The 10,890-nt window shown below is 40.0% G+C and overlaps 1 protein-coding gene across 3 annotated transcripts in view; it reads left to right on the top strand.

Moving 5' to 3' along the window:
• Positions 1-9,362, top strand: part of gaa2 (alpha glucosidase 2) — a 17,204-nt gene extending 7,842 nt beyond the window's left edge. For all 3 annotated transcript variants that reach the window (XM_010776240.1, XM_010776239.1, XM_010776238.1), the window contains exons 8-21: positions 889-1,007; positions 1,103-1,234; positions 1,329-1,439; positions 2,441-2,554; positions 2,645-2,729; positions 2,828-2,945; positions 3,038-3,171; positions 4,514-4,665; positions 4,757-4,905; positions 5,315-5,456; positions 5,547-5,645; positions 6,561-6,725; positions 7,036-7,182; positions 7,981-9,362. In XM_010776240.1, the coding sequence (XP_010774542.1) occupies positions 889-1,007; positions 1,103-1,234; positions 1,329-1,439; positions 2,441-2,554; positions 2,645-2,729; positions 2,828-2,945; positions 3,038-3,171; positions 4,514-4,665; positions 4,757-4,905; positions 5,315-5,456; positions 5,547-5,645; positions 6,561-6,725; positions 7,036-7,182; positions 7,981-8,046 (1,733 nt within the window). In that variant the 3' untranslated portion in view covers positions 8,047-9,362. The remainder of the gene's footprint in view (positions 1-888; positions 1,008-1,102; positions 1,235-1,328; positions 1,440-2,440; positions 2,555-2,644; positions 2,730-2,827; positions 2,946-3,037; positions 3,172-4,513; positions 4,666-4,756; positions 4,906-5,314; positions 5,457-5,546; positions 5,646-6,560; positions 6,726-7,035; positions 7,183-7,980) is intronic.
• Positions 9,363-10,890: the final 1,528 nt, after the last annotated feature.

Here is a 10,890-nt window from a genome sequence, read left to right on the forward strand (position 1 = left end):
TATTCATACGGCTACTAATGCCGGGACCAGTCGGAGGTAAACTTACTCCTTCTACTCGTACGCCCGGACAGAACTGAAGAAAATAATTGACCACACTCTTAGTTGGACGAAGATTTGTGTTTTTGTTCTCCTTACCTTGTAACTAAAATTCTTATCGTGATAGCGGGTTGGGATGAGAAAATTTATCGCCTCGGTATTGGGAAAAGTGCTGATGCAGGAGTTGGTGTATAAAATAAATAAAAGAGAGGATAAGACACATCTCGGGTGAGCCTATCCAGGTACTTATTGTGTCAGAAAGTGCCATGCCTATTTTGACATGCTGAGTTCTACAGCGGAGGAAGTCAACGATCCAGGAGATCAGACCAGGTTCAAGTGAGAATTCTTCAGTTAAAATATTTGCTAAAATACTTGGCTTGATGATGTGGGACTGTTTACAGTAGCTGCATGACTCTAGCATGTCCTACAGTGTGTACAAATAGTATCAAGAGACAGACCCACGGGTACACCGATATGAACAGATTGGCTTGCAACGAAAACGTATTTCTGTAGAGTAGCTACTGTGCATTTTGTTTGCAAGAAAAATATGAACATGACAGAAAACACTGATTTGTGATGTCATCTTTTAGTCATTCTTCATTTTGATATTGTTTAATATAAAGTGTACGGCAGTTCAATCTAAAGAAATTAGTGAAACACTTATTTTACTCTTGATGTCCTCACTACTCAATTCAATTCAATAGCTTTATTAACACGACCATAATTACATACAGTATTGCTAAAGCTCGTTATAGTTGCAACATCCATACACAAATACATCCATTTAAACAAACTGCTACATTCGGAACATAAGCAAACTACTCTCTCTCTCCACCCTCCATGTTTCCTCAGGTTACCCAGCGATGCCCATCTACTGGGCTTTAGGCTACCATCTCTGTCGCTGGGGCTACAACACGAGCGACTCCACCTGGGAGATGGTCAAGAGCCTGAGGAATTATAAAATACCCCAGGTTAGGATTACCCAGAAGTCTGTTTGTGTTTATGTCAGTATTTTCTGTTCGTTCTTCTGTGTAAGTAATTGTTCTTGGTGTGGATTTGTTCACAGGACGTCCAGTGGAACGACATCGACTACATGGATCAGTTCATGGACTTCACCTTTGACTCCAAAACGTTCGGCACACTGCCCGACATGGTGAAAGATTTGCATGTTCATGACCAGCGCTACGTCATGATTCTGGTACACATGAGTTTGTATTTGCTCTTCAGTCTGTGTACTTTGTCTGTTGTGGTGTATTTGTTTAATAGCTGTGCCCACCCCCACCCCCCTGCAGGACCCCGGGATCAGCAGCTCTCAGCCTGAGGGATCTTACTGGCCGTACGACGAGGGGCTGAAGAGAGACGTCTTTATTAAAGACGCCGAAGGAAAGACACTCATCGGGAAGGTGAGACACTGTAATAATGTTTCACCAACAACGTCCCATGACACAATTTAACTCTCGCCTTTCAAGGTTCCCATGGGTTCTTAAATTCATTAACATTTTATGAAGTTCAGGAGAAAAAATCAAGACCTTGAATGTTTTTTTTCTTTGATTTAAAGGGGACCTATCATGCAAAATGCACTTTTGTACGTCTTTTATACATGAATATGTGTCCCCGGTGTGTCAGGGAACTCACCAAGTGTCAGAAAACACAACCCTCTCTTTTCCTTCATACCCAAATCTCTAAAAACGGGACTGCAACGGAGCTGATTATTATTTGAATTGTTCTGACGTCAGAAAAGGGGTGCTCCGCCTATATGGGCAACTCTCCACCTATCAGGGGAATGAGAGACCGCTCGAAAGCGCTGGAGACGCTGCAGTACATATGCCAGGCCTGTAAGTGGCGCTGCAGTCTGCCACAAAAGCAGAATCAGCCCTTGCAAAAACAGGGCTGGAAAAGAGCAAATAGAGCGAAATGAGGCATGGCTAAAATGCATGATCTGTTTGGTATTTTGAAAAAAAGACTTCACAGACATGTTTTATATAGGTATGGCCCTACAATATATGTTTCCAATATAGCATGATAGGTCCACTTTAATATAAGAATAAAAGTGACTTGTTACTGTAAGAGCAATAAGACCGTAGTGAGTTCAGAGAATACTTTTCCAATACACCTTAAACAAGCAGAAACACGTTAACATGTAGAAAAGTGATTTTATTCTACTCTGTCTGCAGGCTATCATCCAACGCCGTTATTTTTTAACCACAGAAGGCTTCTTAGGCTATATGTGAATTGTTACTAACAAGCTAAAAAAAATTATTTCACTTTTTATATGTCTTACACTTTGTCACTTTGGACCCTTGCATTTGAAGAAATTGGGCTTTAAAGGTCTTTGAAAAGTCCTTGAACTGGAAGGTGTGAGACTGAGTATATTAGAAATAAGACCTTCCCTCTCTTGCTCCAGGTGTGGCCGGGTCTCACAGCTTATCCTGATTTCTCGAATGAAGTGACTCATGAATGGTGGTACGAAAACCTTCTGAGGTTCCATGAGAAGGTGCCATTTGATGGGTTATGGATTGTAAGTATAGAAATGTCAGCCATTATTTAAAAAGGGACTCTCTGAACTTCCTTATATCTTCTCTTTGACCTCTGTCTCATCCGTGTTTAGGACATGAATGAGCCGTCAAATTTCGTGGATGGATCTACTAATGGCTGTCCTTCAAACAGTCTGGAGAATCCTCCTTACACACCTGGTGGGATCTCAAGCACACATCTAAACAAACCTGACATATACAACATTACAGAGTACATATAATGGTCAAATTCAAAATGGTATTTGTCTTATTTTTAGGTATACTAGGAGGTTTGCTCCGAGCCAAAACTTTGTGTGCCACTGCCCAGCAGAAGCAGTCCATTCACTACAATATGCACAGCCTCTATGGACTCATGGAAGCTAAGGCGTCTGCAAGGTAAAGACCCATAACACACACATAAAAGATCTTGAACATAATTTATGTACATCTTCTTATTGTTTTTTCATGTTTTGTGTCCTCTTGTCCAGCGCCATGAAGCGGATCGTGGCGAAGAGACCGTTTGTGATCTCTCGCTCCACCTTCCCCTCTCAGGGCATGTACTCCGGTCACTGGCTGGGAGACAACAGGAGCCAGTGGAAAGACATGTACACTTCTATAGCAGGTTAGACACATGCATTACACATTTCAACAGTTATGAAAATCACGTTTTTAAGGAAATCTATACAATTAGAAGTTTGGTGGTATAGAAAAAACATATTGTATTTTCAACTGGCAGCCGAGAGGTGATTATTAAAGCATTTAAGAATATACACACATACAGTATAAGTGTTTATTCTGCATTAATCTGATATTAACATTGTGTTTATCCAAGCTTCTTCTAGGAAATATTAGTTTGGTTTGATCGAAATAGACAAAAGGGTTACTTCTATATATAAAAAGGGCTGTTTGTTGACAGTATACATATTCAGACTTTTTACAATTTTTCAGAAATTGGGTAGATCAAAAGTAAGTCAGCGGACGAAAACATTCTTCCAAATAACGCACATGTTGCTCATGTTTCATGGGAGGTGTGTGGTGCAGTGGATTAGTGCGTTGGTGTTGGGATCAGGGGAGTACAGGTTCAAACCCCACTGCAGTCAGCATGTCGTTGGGTGTTTCTCAATGTCGAGTACGCTTGCTTGGTAGCACATGTCTTCCGAGTCACATACTTCCTGGCATTCGGAAAATGAAGAGTGGAACAGGCGTGGGTCATATGAGAGGCCCCGCCCCGCCTTACATTTTCCGCCACAGATTTGGGGAAATTGGTCCGTGCGCAAAGCATTGTGCGGATTTTAAGACCGTGGAGTCTACACATGTGCAGCCTCGAAATTTCTCGCTATGAAGTACGCCGGGCTCGGTAGAATTCCAAGTATGCTGGACATTGGAACAGTACTTCGGTGGGACTTGATGACGTATTATGCTTGAAATAGTGGCTCTGCAGCAGTTTTACTCGACATTGAGAAACACCCGTTGTGTCCCTGGCCAAGACACTTCACCCCAAATTGCTCCTGTGGGGATTGCCCACAGTATTGAGTATGTAAGTTGCTTCGGATAAAAGCGTCTAACAAGTAACATGTAATGTAATGTCTCTGAAGGTGTGTGATTTCTTTGCTAAGGCATGAGCAAAAGTGACCAATAATAATGAAAATCAATTTAAAGTGAGTCAGCCTAATCATTGTCATATTGTGCATCAAATGCAAACTAGTTTGCAATTTTGAATATATTTATACGATTTTATGATACATATGTTGTGGTATAACTACTAATTTCAAGATTTATTCTAAAAAACATATGTTTTCAAATGTTTCATTGCACACGCTACTTTACGCTTATTCTGTAAACTACAGGACGGTTATGAGGAAGAGTAACCCCACCACCATGTTTTTTTTAAGCATGGTTAAACGTGTCTCTGTCATGTTAGTGCCTGTTTAGAGTTGTCCACCTCTCTGTGTTCTCTCCCTCAGGTATGTTGACCTTTAACCTCCTGGGCATCCCTCTGGTGGGGGCAGATATCTGTGGTTTCAGCGAGGAGCCGCAGGAGGAGCTGTGTGTCCGCTGGACGCAGCTGGGAGCTTTCTACCCCTTCACACGCAACCACAACGCCATCGACATGCGGGTCAGACGATAACCACAAAGCACAAAAGCTGTTCTGTCCTTCAGTTCTTTATAGAAATGTCCTGTAACACATTTCTTTTTTTTCTCTTCAGCCTCAGGACCCCACAGCGTTCAGCCCTCTGGCTCGGACAGCGATGAAGCAGGCTCTGCTGCTGCGATACTCTCTCTTCCCCGTCCTCTACACACTCTTCCATCACGCACATGTTCACGGACACACTGTCGCACGGCCGCTCATGTTTGAGTACGTATCAGAACTTGCTTATTAGGATAAAAACGTGGATGTATGTACCATGTTGTGATATATAAAAGTGAACCGCAATATCACTGCTCCTTTTGAGGTGGGACGGCAAATTAAAGTGTCATACATTATACAATGATGGATAATTTAAAGCACAGCCAAGAATAAATATGCATGCTCTATTTGGAGATTAGTTTTGGATGCAGCATGATAGCCAACATCAGCATAATTGGATATTGGTAAAATAGTTTTTAACGCAAGCTTGTAGCAGTAAATGAAGCCATTTCTGGATCTTTTTGTTCTCAACATAGTAAACATGGTATTTAAATGAAAGTTCAAAAGTATTGTATTTATTATTTTGGATGGATTAGGATGTTTTTTTCTCACTGTTTGTTTCCTGTGCACTCCAAAGGTTTCCAAAAGATGTGAAAACCTACGGGATCGACAAACAGTTCCTGTGGGGGAAGAGTTTGTTGGTGACACCAGTGCTGGATCCTGAAGTGGACTATGTGGACGGATACTTCCCAGAGGGTCTGTGGTATGACTACTACACGGTAAGACACACACAGAGTACACGGTGTAGTATGATTCAGGAACAACACGGTGTAAACAATCCTCTTCTGTCCACATGTGACCCTCCTCAGGGCGACTCTCTGCACAGTCAGGGGGAAGACCTTCGACTGAACGCTCCTCTGGATAAGATCAACCTGCATCTGCGTGAGGGCTCCATTACTCCAACACAGGTGGAAAAGATTTGTGGTTCAAATTACACTGCAGTTTTTTTAATGATAATATATTTCCGCACTTAAAGGTCCCTCTACTACACTGTACAATGTCAGACAAAGTCGATCACTTCCTTTGGAGATTTTCAGTGCATAGAGTTGCCAGCATAATGGCCACATTTTTGTTATTATATTTTTCAGCATTTCAATTATTATATGTGCAAATATCGTATACAATGCCATAAATAATAAGTGAGATGAAGAAAATAAAAAATACGATGGCATGTTAAAGGAACCCACCTAACATTCAAATTAAGATGGCTGAATATACTTGCAACCAATTTAAAAAAAAACAGATAATACATTTTAGATATACCACCACTGTACCATCCTTGAAAAACACAATTTCTTGAGTTTTGACAATTGTTAGTCTTTTAAAAGTGTGTGTTTTCTTTATAAATGTTTACATGGACTGCGTTCTATGTTTGTAAAATGTAAACTTCTTATATGTTTTATGTGAGGGACTGCGGATGGAAATGAGCTCAAAGCTAAACCTGGCACTGTTTGATACATTTGAATGTTTTTAAGTGTTCATTACTGTGCATTGTCCCTGCCAAATAAACGATTTAAATACAAAATATATACATTCAAAGAAAATACAAAATGTTCCACTCAAGAAAAACTAGAGATCTGAAAGAAACAGAAAATCCTCTACCAGGAAAAAATAAAGGCTGGCATGCAATGGGTGTGAACAAAGATATATTATAATATATCTATTTTTCTGGAGATATTCAAACGAAAACAATTTTGCAGTAATTTAATATCTACGTTAAATCCATTAATATTATCAAGCATCTGTTTTTTAGTGTCTCTAATGAACGCACACTGTACAATCATTCATTTCCTATGTATTTATCTTCCATCTTGTTTGATCAGGCGCCCAACCTGACGCTGTGGGTGAGCAGCGGGCAGCCGCTCCACCTGGTGACGGCGCTCTCTGAGGGCGGAGCGGCCAGCGGGGATCTGTTCTGGGACGACGGAGAGACCATCGACACCTACGAGAACAACCTGTACTCCTACATCCTGTTCAGCGTCGCTCAGGTGATCACACACAACTACGTCTGCCTTAGAATGGAAATTGATAAGAGTGGAGAGAATGAACCAAAACAATAAAGTTGTGGGAAACTAGCATGCTCCATTGAACTCAGGTAAACAATTCTTAGTGGGTTAATCACTATGAAATGAAATACAATTTTAAGACCTTGACTACACTGAACTTCTTAATAAGGGAGCAAGTGTTCATCAGCCCACTTTTCAAAGCGTTTCCCCTAATATTTATCATAACAGAGAATGTTTACATGTCATTAAAAAACTATGCTATGAAACAAAAATTCATCCGTCTATTTTATAGAACGTGATGACGTCACAGGTTCTGCATAGCAACGTGGAGGCAACCTACATCACCGTGGAGACGGCCTCCTTCTACGGCGTGAAGCAGAAACCGAGCAGAGTGACGGTGAACTCCCAAGATGCAACGTTCACCTACAGAGACAACCAGGTGAGGAGCGCAGGGTTGGAAACTATCATTGCTGGGTCTCTTGAGCTTTAAGAGGACAGTTCTGATTGTATAAAGTGGGGTTATATGAGGTGCTTATAGTCAAGCGTATTAGCAACAACACTTTAATCAACATTCAATAAGTGTTATCAACCACGAGGTCACAAATTCAGAACAGAAAAAGTACATTAGCTTTAAATAAGCCAAACCATTTGAAGTGTGACTTTACTTTTAAATTATGATTTAATGTAAGGAAATGTAATATGGCACACCGAAGTACCAACACAGAAGCTGAGCAATGTACTGCCACGGATGAGGGCTTACAAAAATCAATATCAGTTTAAAATGTATGCTATATTTTCATTGCTTTACCCCTGGCGCCAAACTTACCTTTTTAAGCTGTTATATCTATCTATGTTCTCTTCAGACTCCTTTGATAACAAGCTATAATTGAACCTAACAGGAAAAGGGGGTTGCTGGTCAAACGCTGCCTTGACTGGTTAGTTTGTTTCGGGTATTGTGTGACTTTTGGTGAATCCAAACACAATAACATAAAACTAACCGATCAAGGCAGCGTTTGACCAGAAACTCCTACTGTATGTTTTGCGTGGTAAAAATACAGTTTTTGTCAATGAAGTGCAGCACTCGTGTACATGTACTAAGTTATTTTCAACCACAGTTTGAATACAAAGTGCAGAGTGCACATAGATACAGTAAGTGAGGTTATCATGTTGTCATGCAGTAGGCTGTTATATCAGTAAGAAGCTCTTCAGGCTGACTTGTTGTGTTTTCTCTCTGCAGGTGTTAACAGTTGCAGATCTCGGTCTCAACCTCAGTCAGAACTTCACCATCAGCTGGATGTTTTGAATCAGACGTTTTTATTTAATTGTTGGTTTTATTTGCTGTTAAAGTCTCAAGCTGGTACTCTGTACAGTCTTTATGTTTTAGGGAAGTGATGATGTGTAGCTCTGTACTCCAGGACAGTGGAGGTTAAAGAAAGGCAAGGCACGTTTATTTTCAAAGGCACATTTCAGCAATGAAAAAATGCTTTAGATTAACCATAAAAAGCAGTGGGATGAGGTGCAAGACAATCACATTATAAAATGACATTCAATTGGAATTAAAAACCTTATATAAAAGAAGACAACCAATAAAATGGATGATAACTGGTTAACATTTTAATTATCATATTTGTTTTGGGTGAAAAGACTCAAGGACCTTTTTTTTTCTTTTTTTTCTTGAGGCGTCAATTTTAAACTGTCAATCTGATTTGGTTGCAAACACACTGAAATCAAAGTTCAGATTCATCACTTTAACCTCTGAGTCATTGTTTCATGCCATAATGTGCTGGAGTACAGAGACAAAACAAGCTCTCTGTATGTCAGAACATACGAACTGATACTCTGGAGTGAGTCAGGTCAAAACACACACACAAAGGCTGTTGAAACCACAACATGCAGCCATTGACCTGCAGTAGTCTGGACACTGCTTTCAAATATCTAATGTATTGCCTGTCAACACGTCGCTGAACTATCCTCTGATTCAAACCAAAAGCTTGTTTTAAATTCTCATCAGCAGAAGGATTATGTGCAATACGAGAAAGAGAGGACGATGTACCTTTCTAGAATTGGAGTCTGAATATATTTCATGATGTGCTTGAGTGTGTCTTTACAGCTTATTGTTGCACTGATTAATTCTGCAGTGTTGTGAAGGTAGATGCAGGTGCCTTATGATTCCTGTTTGTGAGCGTCACTGGGTTTAAAAATGCTGCTGGCTGATAGTACTTCTGCCATGCATGAGGATTACTTTAATGCATTATTGCAGAATACTACAACAGCCATTCATGTTCTGCGTCATGCTACTGTGAGCTTTCGCTGATACATTTCTGTTTGTGCAATCTTTTTGCTTAACTTTGACCGTAATGCTGTGAAATCTGATTTGAATTTATAGTCACAGAACATGGCTGAGAAGAGCTTGCACCTTTTCAAAGCAGATCGTCAATGCATTTGTGCTTTAAAAAAACAAAACAAATATTTCTACGCATGTAAAATACGATGCAAAGTTTATTTTACTCTGTTGTGTCAAGGTAACTGTTATTGTGCCTCAAAAAATGCAGTATTTTTCATCAATTGTTGTTTATTTTTTGCTTTTTATGAACAAAATAAAAGCTATTCGAGCTCTAACGGGTCTGTGTTTTTTTTTTATGAAGATGAAGTAGTATTTGTTTATTTGTCCCCGAGCGGGAAATGGGTTGCAGCACATCACAAAGGCATTTCAAAAGATAAGACATACGTCGCTGACAACAACATAGACACAGATGAAAACGAGCAGACCTGAAAAACAACAGATAAAATAGAAAAAGTACGCATAATATTTACCCTGATTTAATTTAAATACATTTATTTTTATTTTGCTTGCATTTGGATTTGCTCCTTGAGGTGCTACAGCCACTAGAGGACACACTTTCTCACAAAGAGGGACTTATACACTCAATTCTAATCTGTTTTTTAAAGTCTTCTTTAAAAAACGTTTGAGAAAAATGTGAAGAACAAAATCCTTCAAAGCATCCTTGAACAACGTACTTAAAGTGCCTGTGACACGAACCCAACAACTGTTGTGCAATGAAATAGTGGGCTACTAGTAATCTCGAACCGTCAGTTTAAAAAAGAAAAAGCGATACCGTTCCGATAAATATCAATAATTTCGAACATCGCGGGAAAATTCCTTCGACTCATTTTGAGGGTTTTGGGGGAAGCCGGAAGTGACGTCAATGCGGGAACGCTTCACTGTGCGGCGAGAGAGCCAAACACGGACAAAGTGTGTTGTCATGCGGGTGAATTACTGAGTTTAGGCACGTTAATAACGTTTTAATGAAGTTGATTACAGTATATTCATATATGTCAGTGCTTTCATGTCAATTCGGCGAACATAAACATACATGATCGTGGTGAAGATGATGATTAAATTAGGATTACAAATCGGTAGTGAGAGCTGCTGAATTTCCTCCCGTCGGATGTGATATAAAAACAAATTGATTATTTTTGTAAACTCAAGTGGATTAAACTACATTTATTAGTGCTTTCATGTCAATTCGGCGAACATATGATACATTAAATGATCGTGAGGATCACTAATAAATGTAGTTTAATCCACTTGAGTTTACAAAAATAATCAATTTNTGAAGGCCGCTCACCTGTCGTTGTCGCTCGCGGTATATTTAGCTCTGAGGTGTCAATGATGCTGCCTGTGTGTGTGTGTGTGTGGGTGTGTGTGTGTGTGTGTGTGTGTGTGTGTGTGTGTGTGTGTGTGTGTGTGTGTGTGGGACAGAAAAATGTGTTGCTGACACTCAGGGCCTCCATAGATTACTGCACCAAAGACCATTGGCTCTACACATTACATTCAGAGAGAGAGATCAGACCAGCATGTCGTTCAGAAATCAGGTCGTTCAGCGCAGAGAGCATCTGAAGCAATGATGGTTCTGGAGAGCAGAGAGGGCAAAGTACACACATCCTTTACTCAAGGAGAAGTACAGATACTCGTGTTTACAAATACTCTGGTGAAAGTAGAAGTGCTGACTAAACTTCTTTACTCAAGTCAAAGTAAAGAGGCTTTGAAATGTACTTCAGTAAAAAGTACCCATAACTAGCAGCTGTTTTAAAGAGTACCTGACCTCCCTTTATATTAATAGAACAATAATGTCATTGTTAGCGA

The sequence above is a fragment of the Notothenia coriiceps genome, unplaced genomic scaffold, assembly GCF_000735185.1.
Source record: "Notothenia coriiceps isolate Sejong01 unplaced genomic scaffold, NC01 NC01_scaffold00016822, whole genome shotgun sequence".
Taxonomy (NCBI): domain Eukaryota; kingdom Metazoa; phylum Chordata; class Actinopteri; order Perciformes; family Nototheniidae; genus Notothenia; species Notothenia coriiceps.